The sequence below is a fragment of the Mobula hypostoma genome, chromosome 11 (assembly GCF_963921235.1).
Source record: "Mobula hypostoma chromosome 11, sMobHyp1.1, whole genome shotgun sequence".
Taxonomy (NCBI): Eukaryota; Metazoa; Chordata; class Chondrichthyes; order Myliobatiformes; family Myliobatidae; genus Mobula; species Mobula hypostoma.
This window is the reverse complement of record NC_086107.1, coordinates 109323800-109340435: the sequence shown is the minus strand read 5'-3', so window position 1 is coordinate 109340435 and position 16636 is coordinate 109323800. Positions and strand designations below refer to the sequence as shown.

The 16636-nt window shown below is 45.3% G+C and overlaps 1 protein-coding gene and 1 long non-coding RNA gene across 3 annotated transcripts in view; one reads left to right on the top strand and one right to left on the bottom strand.

Annotated features, from left to right (window-relative positions):
• The window catches only part of LOC134354092 (uncharacterized), an 82433-nt gene that overhangs the window by 21236 nt on the left and 44561 nt on the right, over window positions 1-16636 (top strand). The window lies entirely within an intron of this gene.
• LOC134354090 (SH3 domain-binding protein 1-like) overlaps window positions 1-16636 on the bottom strand; it is a 78770-nt gene that overhangs the window by 51061 nt on the left and 11073 nt on the right. For both annotated transcript variants that reach the window (XM_063062842.1, XM_063062843.1), the window contains exons 2-4: window positions 9091-9130; window positions 7748-7852; window positions 3008-3084 (exon numbers count right to left, since the gene is read on the bottom strand). In XM_063062842.1, the coding sequence (XP_062918912.1) occupies window positions 3008-3084; window positions 7748-7852; window positions 9091-9130 (222 nt within the window). The remainder of the gene's footprint in view (window positions 1-3007; window positions 3085-7747; window positions 7853-9090; window positions 9131-16636) is intronic.

Sequence of the window (16636 nt, the reverse complement as noted above, 5' to 3'; positions counted from 1 at the left end):
CATTGTCTCCTCAGAAATAAAGTGCAAACAGGCATTGACTGGTGATAGAACTGGAGGTTCCACTTGGCTCATTACCGCGTGGTCGGCTGTCGTTGATCGTGGAAGCCCGCTGGCAGAGTGGTTATCGTAGCGCTTTCCAGGACCAGTGATCAGAAGATCCAGGTTCAATTCCAATTCCCACCGCTGTCTTTGAGGAGTTTGCACGTTCTCCCCATGACTCCTCTGGGTGCCCCGGTTTCCTCCCACATTCCACAGACAGCGGTTTATGGTCAGTGCGTTGTGGGCACGCCATGTGGGTGCTGGAAACGTGACGACACTCGTGGACTGCCCCTAGCGTAGTGTTGGTCGTTGACGCAAATGACACATTTCACTGCGTGTTTCAATGTACTTGTAACTAATTAATGGTTTCATGAAACCTTTGGCTTATTATGTGACTTTGTGGAAGGTGTGGCAAGGCAGGGGTTCAAGACAACATCCAGGCAAGGGTGACCAGAGCCCTGAGGGAAGGGAAACCAGGAGCTGATTATTGACTTCAGCAGGAGGAAACTGGAGATCTATGAGCCTGTCCTCATCGGGGAATCAGAGGTGGAGAGGGTCAGCAGTCTAAAATTCTTCAGTGTTATCATTTCAGTGGATCTGTCCTGGGTCCTTAACGCAAGTGTATTTATGAAGAAAGCATAGCAACTCCACGACTTCCTTAGAAGTTTGTGTAGATTCAGTATGACATCTGAAACTTTGACGAACTTCTACAGACGTGTGGTGGAGAGTATATTGACTGGCTGCCTCACAGCCTGGTGTGGAAACACCAATGCCCTTGTATGGAAAATTCTGTAAAAGTAGTGGATACGGCCCAGTCCATCACAGGCAAAGCCCTCCCAACCATTGAGCACATCTACACGGAGTGGTGTTGTAGGAAAGCAGCATCCATCATCAGGGACTCCCACCACCCAGGCCAGTGGTCTCCAACCTCCGGGCCACGGACCGATACCGGACCGCAAAGAATGCAGCGGTAGCTGGGACGCACCCAGCACATCTTTGAGAAAAAAGATGAAATAAACGAGCTAATTAATTAGGTGACGCAATCGGCAATCGCCTCTGATCTGGGCTGACGTTTACGTGCCGGGCGGCACCTAATTAGTTAGCTTGCTTATTTCGGCTTTTTTCTTAAAGAGGTGCTGGGTGCGTCCTGGCTACCGCTGCACCCCGGCACGCTTCGCGGCAATGTATCGGTCCGCGGTCCGGTGTTTGGGGCCCACTGGCCTCGGCCATACTCTCTTCTTGCTGCTGCCATCAGGTAGAAGGTACAAGAGCCTCAGGACTCACACCACCAGCTTCAGGAACAGTTACTACCCCTCAACCATCAGGCTCATAAACTAGAGGGGATAACTTTACTCACCTTAACTTACTCCATCACTGAACTGTTCCACAACCTATGGACTCACTTTCAAGGACCCTTCATCTCATGTTCTCGATATTTATTGCTTATTTATTATTAATTTTCTTTCGTTTTCAAATGTTTTTTGTGAAGCAACATCAGCTTAACCACAACCGAAAATGTCCTAAAGTACAATGCTTCTCTTTTTTCTTTTTTCTTACAACAACATAATGAAAGTCAAATGAATTTATGTATAGTAAACAAGCAAAAAGCAAGGGAAACCCTATCACTCCGTCTCCTTTCTCCTTCCCAGCCCTCCCCTCCCCTCATCCCTCCCGTATGTGCTGTTTAGGTCCTACCGCCCCCCCCCCCCCCGCACTCTGAGTTCAGCTGTCGGTCTCTTCTAAATACAGCAGTAATGGTTGCCAGATTTTTTCAAATTCCTTGAGTCTATTAATTTTCTTTTGTATTTGCAGTTAGTTGTTGTTTGCACACTGGTTAGGTGTCTTTCATCGATTCATTCTATGATGTTTCTTGGATTTGCTGTGTAAACCTGCGAGAGAATGAATATAAGGGTTGTGTTTGGTGACAAATGTGTACTTTCACAATATATTTGTTTTGGATTTTGAACTTTGAAGTAAATCTGCTGGAGCCAAATCTGCTTACTGCAGGCAGAGAGGTGAGACTGAGTTTAGCATTGTGGACAAACATTGAGAAGAACACAGCTTCCCTTTACACAGTAATGGGAGCTGCAGACAGATGAGGCAGGAATAATGGAAGGATGTGAACTACACCCAACAACTAAGGTTGCCAGCTTAAAGTTCCAATCAATAAACAATCAATTGTATTTACTAACTTCAAAATATCGTCGGTTGTCAGCTTAAAGTTTCGATTGACTCAGTGCCTGCATTATTATTTTTCGTGTGGCTGTATTTTGCTGATATCTTGCTGTCTTATACGTGCTGAGTGTGACTGCTGGTACTGTGTTTTGTATCTTGACCCTGGAGTAATGCTCTCTCACTTGTATTCATGGGTATTCATGTATGGTTGAATGGCAATTAAAATTAAATTGAATTGAACACCTCTATTGCAAATGTCGGCTGACCTTGCAAGTAAGAAAATCAAACATACACAATCTAAAATAATCAATACCCATAACTGATAAGAGAGTTCTGTATAAAAATAGTAGTTCTCTGTTCAGAACTCAGAACAGTGTGGGTGACAGGGGTCACGCTGTTCTCCCTGTGCACAAGTAAAATAGGGTATGTTTGAGTCATAAGAGTGAGTGCATTCTGTTATTTTATTCTGTTTTGCTACTGCGATGACCTGTGCTGCCCTTTCTCTGTGACTGTAGCACTTTATTCTGCATTCTGTTATTGCCTCAATGATTGGTATGGGCAGCACATACTTTCACTGTACCTCGGTATATGTAACAGTAATAAACCTCAGCTCTCATTAACAACCCCAACAGGGAATAACATGACTCAAATGAATCAGCCGTTTTGATATTATTTCCATAACTATTTTCCCTCCGGTCATTCTCCCCACCTCGTGGGCCACGTTTGGAACATTCCTGTCCCTCGTCCTGGCCCCGTCTAGTCTTCCACCTTTAACGGACGGCTTCTGACTCACCGAATGTATGACTCACTGTCCAGCTCTCTACAGCTGTCTCCCATACACTGTGACAACACCATCAGCGGCATCTTTTTCTGCAGAAACATGCAAGAGACAATTATTGTAGGTGTTGCCGAGGGGAGGAGTGTGACCACTTTATTAGGTACACCTGCTCGTTAATGCAAATATCGAATCAGCCAATCATGTGGCAGCAACTCAATACAGAAAAGCATGCAGACATGGTCACGAGGTTCAGACCAAACATCAGAATGGGGAAGAAATCTGATCTAAGTGACTTTAACAATGGAATGATAGTTGGTGGCAGATGGGGCAGTCTGAGTATCTTGAAACCTGCTGATTTCCTGGGATTTTCACATATAGCAGTCTCTAAAGCGAGGTGTTCCCAACCTTTTTTTAATACCATGGACCAATACCATTAAGCAAGGGGTCCAGGGACCGCAGGTTGGAAACCCCTGCAGTAGAGTTTACAGAGAATGGTATGACAGGCAAAATAAAAATCCAGTGGACGAGACATTGTGAGCCGAACAGCCTGTTCCTGTGCTGTATTGCGCTATGAAAATGAACAATGTTAAGGAGAGAGAGGTCAGAGGAGAAAGGTCAGACTAGTTCAAGGGTCAAGACAATAGTCACTCAATTAACCACGTGTTACAGCAGTGGTGTGCAGAAGAGCATCTCCAAATGCACAACACGTCGAACTTGGACGGGCTACAGCAGCAGAAGACCACAATGGGCTCCACTCCTGTACCTAATAAAGTGGCCACTGAGTGCAAGGTGATGGCGGGGAGGGAGTGGGTAGTCACAGTGTACCAAGTAGGACTTCAGGAGCCTCGGAACGATACACACCTAAACAGTGAATAACAGGCGTAGGGAGATGCACTCATTTTTATGCCGAGTGTATCCTCGCCCATCTTATTCTCCCCATGCTTTTGTCAACTTCCCTCCAGACACTGCCACTCGTCTACACAACAGAGGCGATTTACAGTCACTCACCAATTTCTCTGTCTTTGAAATGCGGAAGAAACCGGAGGAAAACCCCCCCGGGAAGACATGCGAAGTCCACACAGTCAGCGGACACCCGCTGCTGTTCTCCGCGTGACCGCGTGGGTTTCCTCCCGCATTGCAAGAGATGTCCAGGTCTGGGTTAGTCCGTCGCGGGAACGCCAGGAGCACGGCGACACTTGCGGGCTGCCTCCCAGCACGGCGTTGCAATTCCATAGGTTACGGGTTAGGACAAGTACAGTCTGGGACACCGTTCGCTGCATGTTTTGACATACAATAACATTGACCTTTTCTTTAAAATCTTAAAGGTGGCAGCTCCACCCAAGGGAAGAGAAGGTGAACTGAAGGGTAAAGTAGAGGCTGGTAGGGATAGTGGAAACATGTACGCCAGGGTGTGAATACAGGCAAGGTCAAGGAGGGGATTAATTCTTAGCATGGCAGGCAGCTTCTGGGGATGGGGAAAACAATCACATTTCAAGTTGACAGCTCTCCATTGGGACTGGGAATAGGTATTTACAGCAGATACAGTTCGTTCTCACTCTCAGTGACTCTTTACAACACATCTTTGCAGTATTATTTTCATTTGCATAGTTTGTCGTCTTATGCACATTGATTATTTGCCAGTCTCGAAGACACAAGGGGTTCTACGGATGCTGGAAATCCAGAGCAACACAGGCAAAATGCTGGAGGAACTCAGCAAGTCAGGCAGTACCTTTGGAGGGGAATAAGCAGCTGGCGTTTCGGGATGAGACCCTTCATCACGACTGGAAGGGAAGGGGGAAGAAGCCTTGGTCTCACCTTCTTATTCTGGCTTCTACCCTTAGCAGTCACCTATTCACAAAATTGCCATCGGGGAGATGCTACAAGTCCATCACCACCAGGACTACAAGTCATCTCTGAAGCCTCTTTCCTGCAGCTTCTCAAACTCACTCAGGTGTAATACCCTAAATGTCCCTGCTCAACATCCGTTAAATGGCCTTCCCTGATCTCCTTGTTCTGTTGATAATTGTTGAGTCTGTTCCTATGTATTCTCCATTGTTGGAATCAGTTTTTTTCATACTTTCAAAAAGGTATTAGTTGAATTAATAATTTAAATTGGAACTGCAGTTTACTAACATTCTTAATAGTTTTCACAACTTGTGGTGTTTGTCTCCACCTACTGGTGATAACGTGGTATAGCAGTTACAAAACGGTTTATCACCTTTTGAAGGGTTGGCACATGAGACACTTGCTGTGACTGTGTGTCTTTTCATTGGCCTTTTGCTTATCTCAGGAATTTGCCTTGGCTCTGTATAAAAGTGTCAGTCTCTGCAAAAACTGCCATCTTGTCTTTGTCTTAAGTTTCTTCTCTTTAGTTTCATGTGTTTGGTACCTGTTTTTCTCTTTGAACATCAAATAAACTATCCTGAAGGGACAAGCTTTCGCTCCTCCTTGGAGTCTTTAAAAAAAAACCTGGGGATGGAAAACCTGGGCCTGTAGAGTCAGAGAGAAGTACAACATGGAAATACACCATTCGGCCCATCTAGTCCATGGCAAACCCATCATTAAACTGCCTACTCCCATTAACCTGCACCAGAACCAAAGCTCTCCATACCCGTGCGCCCCCCCCCCCATCCATGTACCTATCCAAACTATTCAAACATTGAAATCAAGCTCGAGTGCACCACCCGTACTGGCAGCTCGTTCCACACTCTCACCACCCTCTGAGTGAAGAAGTTTCCCCTTATGGTCAACTTAAACTTCTCACCTTTCACCCTTAACCCGTGACCTCTGGTTGTAGTCCCACCCAACCTCAGTGGAAAAAGCCTGCTTGCATTTACCCTAGCTATACCCCTCAGAATTTTGTATACTTGCTGGAGTTTAGAAGAATGAGGGAGGATCTCATTGAAATATGACTAATATTGGAAGGCATGGATAGAGCAGGTCCTCTAAAAGGACCACAATCTTGTTGTAGGGTTGGAGGTTTGCGTGCCTTAATGACCCAGAGAGCTGTGTTGGCCGGAGTCAGGGCTTTATGCTTTGACTCTTCATAGGGTCACCCACACAAAACAGGTCAAAGGGTAGAGGCCAGACTGAGTGTGGTCCACTCGTCCTCCAGCTCAGGGCTAACAACCCTGACTGGACAACCCTGATGGTATAGGACAGACAGAGGTGGAGGACCTTCATTACTGCCCAAAATTCCAGCGGTCTAACAGGTAGTAACTAACTAACTAACCGGATCGAGTGAATGCTTCCTATAGTGGGGGAGTCTGTGACCAAACAGCACAGCCTCAGAATAGAGGGACGTCCATTTAGAATAGAGATGAGGAGTAATTTCTTTAGCCAGAGGATGGTAAATCTATGGAATTCATTGCCACAGATGGCTGTGGAGGTCAAGTCGTCGGCTATATTTAGAACAGCGGTTGACCCTCGATTTGATTTTCAGAGAAGGTGGGGGCTCTTTTGCCAAATATTATCATTTAATTTGAATTAATTTATATGGTTTCCTTCCAATCTTATTTTATATAAATGTGAATTGGCGGTTGATGATTTTTCTTCTTTATTTATATAGATGATTGTAAGTTGTATTGCTCCGGGAGTTGGTTCCTAATGGTTTTTTTTCCCCTCTCTTTTTTCTTCTTTTTTCCTTTTCTTTCTCTTGTAGTTTCTGGGTTTTTTTTCCCTCTTTTAGTAGTTGGGGTTCTCTTTTTCCTTCTTTTCTTTATAAAAATTTTTTTTTCATTATCATATTATTCTTTTTTGATAAGTTTTTTTCTTCAGCTTTATTAACTGTATATTTATATATTAATTTGCTGTAATCTTGTACCATTTTAAAGCTGTAGAAGATTATGTATCAATAAAAAGACTGAAAAAATGAGAACAGCGGTTGACAGGTTCTTGATTAGTAAGGGTGTCAAAGGTTACAGGAGAATGAGGTTGAAAGGGATAGTAAATTGGCCATGACGAGTAACAGATCAGTCTCAATGGGCTAAATGGCCTAATTCTGCTCCCATGTCTATTTCATTCGTATCCAATAAATTGGCAACTCTAGCCATGAATGTTTTGAATGATTATGATTCAAGTTCCAATTTTATTTATCACATGCATGTTGAGATAGTTCAGCATGGACTAGATGGGCTGAAGGGCTCCATTTCTGCAACTCCATGGCACACACAGCGAAACACATCGTTTGTGCTAACAACACACCAAATGATGCGCTGGGGGCAGCCCGCAAGTGTTGCCACATATTCCGGCGCAAACACCGTGTGCCCGCAATGCTTGGCAGAGCAACAAAGAACATAGCAAGGAACAAACTAATACCAATTTCCACAGAGAGAGAGAGACACACACGCACACAGACACACACACGCGCACGCACACACTCCTCTAATCTCAAGACAGGCCATCGTCTTCAGCCTCCAGCCTACCTGGATTCACACTTGGACACGTAGACACTGGGCTGTCTAGCCTGCAGCCTCTGGGGTTTCAATAGTTTAAAGGTTCACCATCCCCTATGTGACGATATTCCTCCTCAAGTTCAGACCCAACATGGTCTAACCCTTCTGCCAACACACTGAGCCCCCTCCCAATTCGAGGCTCTCCGAATGGGGGAAACAGCCTCACAGCATCTTCCTTCCAATCCCTCTCAAGCATCCAAGCCATGACTGGTGGTATCACTCGGGCTAATTTCAATAAATTGTGTGTGGTGGGGCGTCAGGCTGTTGTTATAAACACGGCAGGTGGGGTTGCTTCACTCACCAGGCGTCTCTCGAGATCTGACCCCTGTTGACCCTGAAGACAGGCCTGCAGCTTCTTGTGCGTGTTGGATGTGGCGCGCCTCGCGGGTTCGATCCTGTTCTCGAACTGATCAATGGTGGAGACACAAGAAAGAAGGTGCGACATCAACTCACTCTGCATCGACATGGTAGTAGAGTTGCCATAGCAACAGAGCAAGGCCGAAGACTGAACGAAGAAAAGCGTTTTGTTCAAGTCTCTTAAAAACCCAGGCCCCTTACCTCCCAGTGTGGCTTTAAGGCAGATTAAGCAGTTTAGGCATTGAACCTCAGGCCATACAAGACTTCCTTAGTTATCGGAGTGACAGTGCAGCCTCAGTATTAGTTACCACTGGGGCCTCTCTTCCACCATTCTGAGACATTTATCAGGAGCGCAGGGCCCTCGGTATTGGCAATGACCCCTCCCATCCGTCCAACAATCCCTTTGACCTCTACCATCAGGCAGGAGGTACCGTAGTGTTAGGGCAAAGGTTGTTAGGATGGGAAACAGCTTCTTCCCCCAGTGAGACTACTGAACCCCTACCCACATCACTAGTTTAACTTCTGCCTTCTAACTTGTGTCGTAAATGCATCTTATACTAAATGCCAGCCTTCTGGAATATTTATATATAATTTGTTAAGTTGTTTGCGGTAATATTTACTTTACGTGTTGTGTGTGGAGTTAGAAGTACTTGTCTTGTGCACCTTAGTCTGGAGGAAAATTGTTTCGTTTGGCGGTATACGTGTACGTGGTTGAATGACAATAAATGAACTTGAACTCGTCCCTCAGCACCTCTAACCTGCACGTACAAATACTACCAGTGAGGTTAAACTGTGTGACACATAGTGAGAACGTCACAGTGCATGGGGTACTTGCAAGAAGCCTCCAATGTTGGAGTGAGCCGGTAGTCAGGACAGTGCAGCGGCTAGCATAGTGCTTTACAGTACTGGCAACCCAGGACCTTGCACGTTCTCCCTGTGACCATGTGGGTTTCCTCCGGGTGCTCTGGTTTCCTCCCACAGTCCAAAGACGTACCTGTCCACAGGTTAATTGGTCACTGCAAATTGTTCTGTGATTCGGTTCAGATTAAATTGGGGGTTGTTGGGCAGCATTTCTCGAAGGGTCGGAAGGGGATGGACGGATGGATTGTCAGGATCAGTGGGCAGTGAGAAGCCTCTGGGTTACAATTCTGTTTCTTTTGATGGAGGGAGAAGGGCAGGGTGCCGGAGAAAATGGGACTATTTGCCTCAGTCATTTCCCAGCACGCCTGCTTATAGCGCAAGTGTCATCCTGACATTAAGGTTCTGAGTTGTGTGACAGCAACGTACCTGGATGAGGTCCTCGGTGAGAAGCAGAGAATTCTCGGTTCTAGAGGGGAGACAGAGAGGAGAAAACAAGATTAGGTGTGCCGCTTATTTAAAAATAGGTATTTCTGATTGAAAGGAGTTTGTGAGCTGTGTGGTATAACACATCTGTATTTCTGGCTCTCAAATATTCATGATGTTTCGTATATTTTCATTCCCCAGACCTAACTGGTGGGGTCTCCTTGAACTTCTGCAGTCCCTCGGCTGAAGAAGCCCAAAAGTTCATATCATGCGTAAAGCAAGATGGGGTGGGGGGTGATGTTGGAAATTGATCATCCCAGCCTCCGGAATCAAAGCTGCAATTCCTTGGGCAATGTCCCAGGTCTAACCAAACTCAACTGCCTTTCAGTGGTAGTTCGAATCACCAACATCAGTGGCTTTTCTTCTATACTGAGGCCAGAAGTGAGTATGTTCACTAATCTACGTAGAAAATAGAAAAGAACAATAATGACTGGATACTGATTGTGGACGATGAGCCGCGATCACAGTGAATGGCGGTGCTGGCTCGAAGGGCTGAATGGCCTACTCCTGTACCTATTGTCTATTAACACAGAACAGGCCCTTTGGCCCACAATGTTGCGCTGATCTTTCAACCTAGTCTAAGATTAATCTAACCCTTCACCCCTACGTAGCTCTGCATTTTTCTAAGAGCGTCAATGTCCGTAATGTATCTCTTCTACCACCGTCCACCACTCTTTGTGGAAAAGACATCCCCCTCCCATACTTTCTTCCAATCACCTTAAAATGATGCCCCCTCGTATTAGTCACTTCTGCCCTGGGAAAAAGCCACTGGCTGTCCACTGGATCAATGCCTCTCATCATCTTGTACACCTCTATCAAATCACCTCTCATCCTCCTTTGCTCCAAAGTTAAAAGACTATTAATCTCCACCTCCTTCAGGATCAATGCTGTTGGTCGACAACAATGACAACAGAGATTTATATAAATACCAGGGCTGCAAGGCCGGGTTGGTGGCAGGGTATTCACCTCCTGATACCCCAAAACCTTTCCACCATCTACAAGACACAAATCGGGAGTGTTGGCCAGTAGGGCACACTTGACTGGAGAGGTACACCTCTAACAACACTCCACACCGGAAAATGGTTACGTTTTGGACCAATACCTTTGAACGGAAAATCCCACCGAGATAGTGGATTTGGCCTAGTCCGTCACGGGTAAAGCCCTTCCAACCATTGAGCACATCTACATGAAATGCTGTCGCAGGAAAGCAGCATCCATCATCAGAGATCCCCACCATTCAAGCCATGCTCTCTTCTCACTGCTGCCGTCAAGGTAGAAGGTACAAGAGCCTCGGGACTCGCACCACCAGGTTCAGGAACAGTTACTACCCCTCAGCCATCAGGCTCTTGAACAAAAGGGGATAACTACACTCACTTGCCCCATCATTGAGATGTTCCCACAACAAATGATCTCACTTTAAGGACTCTTAATCTCATGTTCTTATTATTTATTGCTATTTATTTACATTTGCACAGTTTGTTGTCTTCTGCACTCTGGTTGATCTTTCACTGACCCTGTTATAGTTACTACTCAATAGATTTGCGGAGTATTCCTGCAGGAAAATGAATCTGTGGGTTGTGTATGGTGACATATATGTACTTTGACTTTGGAAGGTCAACCTTAAAGGCGGAATACAGGGTTAATGGCAGGAGTCTTAGCTGTGTGGAGGAACAGAGGGATCTTGAGATTCAGGTCTACAGATCCCTCAAAGTTAACGCACAAGTTCATAAAGTGGTGAAGCAGGCGTATGACATGTTGGCCCTCTTTAGTTGAGTTCAAGAGCCACAAAGTAATCCTGTAGCTCTAAAAAGCACTAGTTAAGCTGCACTTGACGTATTGTGTTCTGTTCTGGTCACCTCATTATAGGAAGGATTTGGAAGCTTCAGAGAGGTGGGAATGGGGGTCTAGGGTGGTGAATGACATGCCAGTCTAGTAGCTTCTGTTTTAGAGGCTGTGGAGCATCAAACATGGCTCCAGAGATGCACTTCTGAGACCATACGTTATAGGAGCAGAATGAGGCCATTCAGCCCATCGTGTCTGCTCCATCATGACACCCTTTATTTTCAATCCCATTCTCCTGTCTTCTCCCAGTTGCCCTTAATCCCCTTACTAATCAAGACCTTATCGATATCTGCCTTAAATACACCTGTTGTGGCTACTCGAACAAACCATCACCGCTTGGAGACTAAGCATGGGCGGTGGGAATTAATTCTGTGTGATGTGCCTTCCAATCAAATCCAACAATAAGGTTTCAAAGTCAAAGAAAATATTCGATCCTTTATTGAAAAACCAGCAAAATGAACAACTTTGAAGTGATAAAACTAATGAACTAATACCAGTGATATAACAAAATAAACAGTCTTAGTGTAATAAATGTAATTAAGCTTTCTTCAACGTAATTAAGCCATTTGAAACGTAATTACGCAAACCTACGCTCTGTCCGCCAGAGAAAGCAGGATCTCCCAGTGGCCACACATTTTAATTCCACGTCCCATTCCCATTCTGATATGTCTATCCATGGCCTCCTCTACTGTAAAGATGAAGCCACACTCAGGTTGGAGGAACAACACCTCGTATTCTGTCTGGGTAGCCTCCAACCTGATGGCATGAACATTGAATTCTCAAACTTCCGCTAATGCCCCACCTCCCCCTTGTACCCCATCTGTTATTTATTTATATACACACATTCTTTTTCTCTCTCTCCTTTTTCTCCCTCTGTCCCTCTGACTATACCCCTTGCCCATCCTCTGGTTCCCCCCCCCTTTTCTTTCTCCCTAGGCCTCCTGTCCCATGATCCTCTCGTATCCCCTTTGCCAATCACCTGTCCAGCTCTTGGCTCCATCCCTCCCCCTCCTGTCTTCTCCTATCATTTTGGATCTCCCCCTCCCACTTTCAAATCTCTTACTATCTCTTCTTTCAGTTAGTCCTGACGAAGGGTCTCGGCCCGAAACGTCGACTGTACCTCTTCCTAGAGATGCTGCCTGGCCTGTTGCATTCACCAGCAACTTTTATGTGTGTTGCTTAAAACGTAATCAAGTGGTTTTGAGCAAAGTTAAGTGGTCAACATAAAAGATGTCATTTCCGGCTGTCTCTAACTCAAACTGAACTAAAGACACAAGTATGAATAAGTAACTAAAACTCTTTGCCTCTACCACGCCCCACCCACGTGACTAATTACCATAATAAACATAAACACACAACATAGACTACAATGCAGATAGAGAACAGATACATGGCTCCTACAACACCCAGTAACTTGGCTTCCACAGCCCGCTGTGACAACAAATTCCACAGGTTCAGATTCGCCATCCGCTGGCTGTAAAAACTCATCCTCATCTCCATTCTAAAGGGATCCCTTTACTTTGGCCCTTCTACTAATGGAAACAGCCTCTCCACGTCCGCTTTATGCAGGCCTTTCAGTACCCTGTAGGTTTTAAAAAGATCCAGTCCACCCACCCATCCAAGCCTACAGACATTAAAGGCTCCTCACACATCAAACCTTTTGTTTCTGGGATCGTTCTTGTGAACCTTATCTAGACCCTCGTCAGGGCCAGCATATCTTTTCTTAGATATGGGCTTCAAAATTGCTCAAGTGCAATCTGACCAGCACCTTATAAAGTGTATGGATGGCCAGAAAGAATGAAAGTTAGTGAACAGGAATGGAAGCAGCCATTTTGTGATACTGTCCGTGCATCCCCCCCATTTTGTGAACTGATTCTTGTTCTGCGATAACATAATCAGAGCAATTGAAGGCGGATACAAGGAGTTTCAACCAATGACGTGCTAAATTTGGAGAACAATCTCAGACAAGAAGCCATATATTATGTAAAGTGGCAGGTTTGCAGGAGAAGCAATCTGTAATATTGTTAGACCCACCTGGATTGAACCAGTTGAAAAGAACAAAGGCACAATGTTGAGAGCAGAGACCGTAGAACAATGCTGATTGTAGCCCTGGACGAGAATGAATAAGGTGGTGACCCAGGTAGGTCAGGCGACCTGGAGCTAATGGGACAGAAGAGCATCATTTGAACTGATGAGGAACACTACAAGAGCTATGAACTTCAAATGCAAAGGAGCGACAGCTCTTCGGATGTGGAAGACCCCACGGACACGTGAGATTAGATCGGGACGCTGAGGAACACGTAGCCAGCAAAGACTCCTTTCCCGGGTAATAACTTTTCTATTCTTTTAGTGTTCATGGAGGGTCAGAAAAACCTAGTAGGCGTACACACAGCTTGTGTAAATTTACATGCTCTTCAGCTGAGACGATAAAAGGTACTTGCAGGTAATTTCTGATTCTCTCGGTGTCTCCCTATTACTAAGGGGTAGATCTGTGTCACAGAATGAGGTACAAAGCCTGTAGAGTAATGGACTGAATCACAAACAAGAGAAAATCTGCAGATGCTGGAAATCCAAGCTGGAATTACGGGTCGAAACATCGACCGTACTCTTTTCCATAGAAGCTGCCTGGCCTGCTGAGTTCCTCCAGCGTTTTGCGTGTGTTGCTGAGAGTAAAGGACTGTTTCCTCTCCCTTGTGCTGTTGGTTCTCATGACATAGTTTGAGTTTTGCTTAAAACCAAACACCAGAAGTGACAGAACATGATATAATCCACTGTGTAAGACCCAGTAGGAACGAGGTTAAACCGATTATACTTTCCACCTTTCATTGGAACATACAAAATCCTTACAGGGCTTGGCGGGGTAAATGCAAGGAAGGCAGGGGCATCACAGTAGAGCTGTGGTTGGCGTGATGTTATTATGGCTTGGGGTGGCGGAGTTCAAAGTGCTATCACCCCTTCTGTCTGTAAAGGGTTTGGACGCTCTCCGTGTGGGTTTACTCCTGGGTGCCCTGGTTTCCTCCCACAGTCCAAAGATGTACAGCTAGTAGGTTAATCTGTCATTGTAAATTGTCCCGCGATTAGGCTGGGGTTAAGTAGGTGGGCTGCTGGGTAGCGTGGCTCTTTGGCCGGAGGGGCCTGTTCCGCACTACAGCTCAGAATAAAATAAATTTCTCCTGGCTGGGATGTCACGAACCCAGGGTCACCATGTCAAAGTTAGGGGTTTGTGAGAGAAACTGAACTGAATTGACTTGACTTTATTTCTTACATCCTTCATATACAGGAGGAGTAAAAACCTTTACGTTATGTCTCCGTCTAAATATGCAATTTATAGTAACTTTTTAGATTATGAAGTCACGCAGTCCTCTTTTATTGTCATTTAGTAATGCATGCATTAAGAAATGATACAATATTTCCTCCGGTGTGATATCACAAAACACAGGACAGATCAAGACTGAAAAAACTGACAAAACCACATAATCATAACATATACTTACAACAGTGCAACAATACCATAACTTGATGAAGAAGTCCACGAGCACAGTAAAAGTTCAAAGTCTCTCAAATGTCCCACATCTCACGCAGACGGGAGAAGGAAGAAATTTGTAATAAATAGTACGTACAACAGGACAGTCAACATAACACAGAAATACAATTGTATCAGCATGAATTAATCAGACTGATGGCCTGGTGGAAGAAGCTGTCCCAGAGCCTGTTGGTCCTGGCTTTTATGCTGCAGTACCGTTTCCCAGATTGTAGCAGCTGGATCAGTTTGAAGTTGGGGTGACTCAGGTCCCCAATGATCCTTTGGGCCCGTTTTACACACCCGGCTTTGTAAATGTCCTGAATAGTGGGAAGTTCACATCTACAGATGCGCTGGGCTGTCCGCACCACTCTCTGCAGAGTCCTGCGATTAAGGGAGGTGCAGTTCCCATACCAGGCAGTGATGCAGCCAGTCAGGATGCTCTCAATTGTGCCCCTGTAGGAATTTCTGAGGATCCAGGGGCCCATACCAAACTTCTCCAACCTTCTGAGGTGAAAGAGACGCTATTGTGCCTTTTTCACCACTCACCCGGTATGTACAGACCACCTGAGATCCTCGGTGATGTGTATGTCGAGCTGTTCACCCTCTCAACCCCAGATCCATTGATGTCAATAGGGGTTAGCCTGTCTCCATTCCTCCTGTAGTCTACAACCAGTGGCTTCGTTTCTGCGACATTGAGGGAGAGGTTGTTTTCTTGACACCACTGTGTCAGGGTGATGAATTCTCTGTAGGCTGCCTCATTATTATTTTAGATTAGGCCAATCAATGTTCTTCACCCAGAGCGTAGTGAATCTCAGAAGTGATTTGGATTTCGTTTTCATGGTGTCATTTGTCTTTGTCCACAAAAAAAGCCTTCATTATGGTAACTGTTCATTCACAGTATTGTAACGAATGGTACTTAAGACACATAAAATGGATATGAAAGAATAATTTCTAAAAGTGAAGAGGAACTACTTCTGTTAATCGAAACAAATGTGCAGATGTGCATTGGGCTTATGAAACTATTAATATCATGGGAACTTAATGAAATGTGAGGCCTTTGTCGGTCGGGGTTGACCATGGACACTGTGTCCTAGCTGTCAAAGTTTACAACAATTTACAACACAATTCAAATATTGAATATGCAACAATGGGCTGAGAGAGAAACAGTGAGACAGCAAGATCGAGAGAGAGGGAAAGAAACAGCGGGAGAGGGAGAGAGAGATCGATCGAGGTGGAGAGAGAAACAGCGAGAGGGAAGGGAGGGGGATGGAGACACAGACAGAGAGACATCCAAAAGAACGTGGAGGTCCCTGATGGGGTACTTTGGCCACCGGTGCTCATTCTGACTGACTGTGTCTTCTCCAGACACTGGGAAGTCAGCACCCCTCTCTGATTTACCCCTTGCCCTTTTGCCCTCTGACATCATGCGGCACTGTGATAGCACCATTAACACATTGACTACGCCATTTCAGGATGAAGGTTCATCTCCTCCCCCCCACCCACCCCCCGGCACATTCCTGAGGGGAATTAGGAAGCGCAATAGATATTCACTTTGCAAGTTGGACCCCGTCATGGCCAGTGACCAAGTTGTTGAGTGATACATTTCTGTGTTTCAGAAGATCACAAGACATAGGAATAGAATTAGGCCACTCGGCCCATCAACACTGCTCCCCAATTCTATCATTAACGATTTTCGTCATGGGCCCTGCAGACCTCTGTGACATGACGTAGAGCGTTGAGCACGTATATTTACGAATTGTGGTCTTAACTAGAGTCTTTAAGCTCTTGCGCTTTCTGTTTAATCTTGTGAAGGTAATTGTGACTTCCATGGGTTTTACGTACTCTATGATTAGTTAAAGCAGACTCCCGTTTAGGGAACACCGCGGGGTCTTTGTGCTGAGAATGATTTGTCTCGCAGTGTTTCTCAGTTGTGCCTCCAATGCTCTGTTGGTATTCCAATGTATAACCTCTTGCTTCTCTCTCTTTATGGAAAGTCTGCCATTTCTCCACTCCTGGGTCCAGTTCTGTCAATGGCCACCGTGACAATTTATTATCCTTGTCTCATTTTCATGAGAGAGAGAGAGATAATTAACCCTAATCTCCAGCCTTCTCCTCAACCAAGAA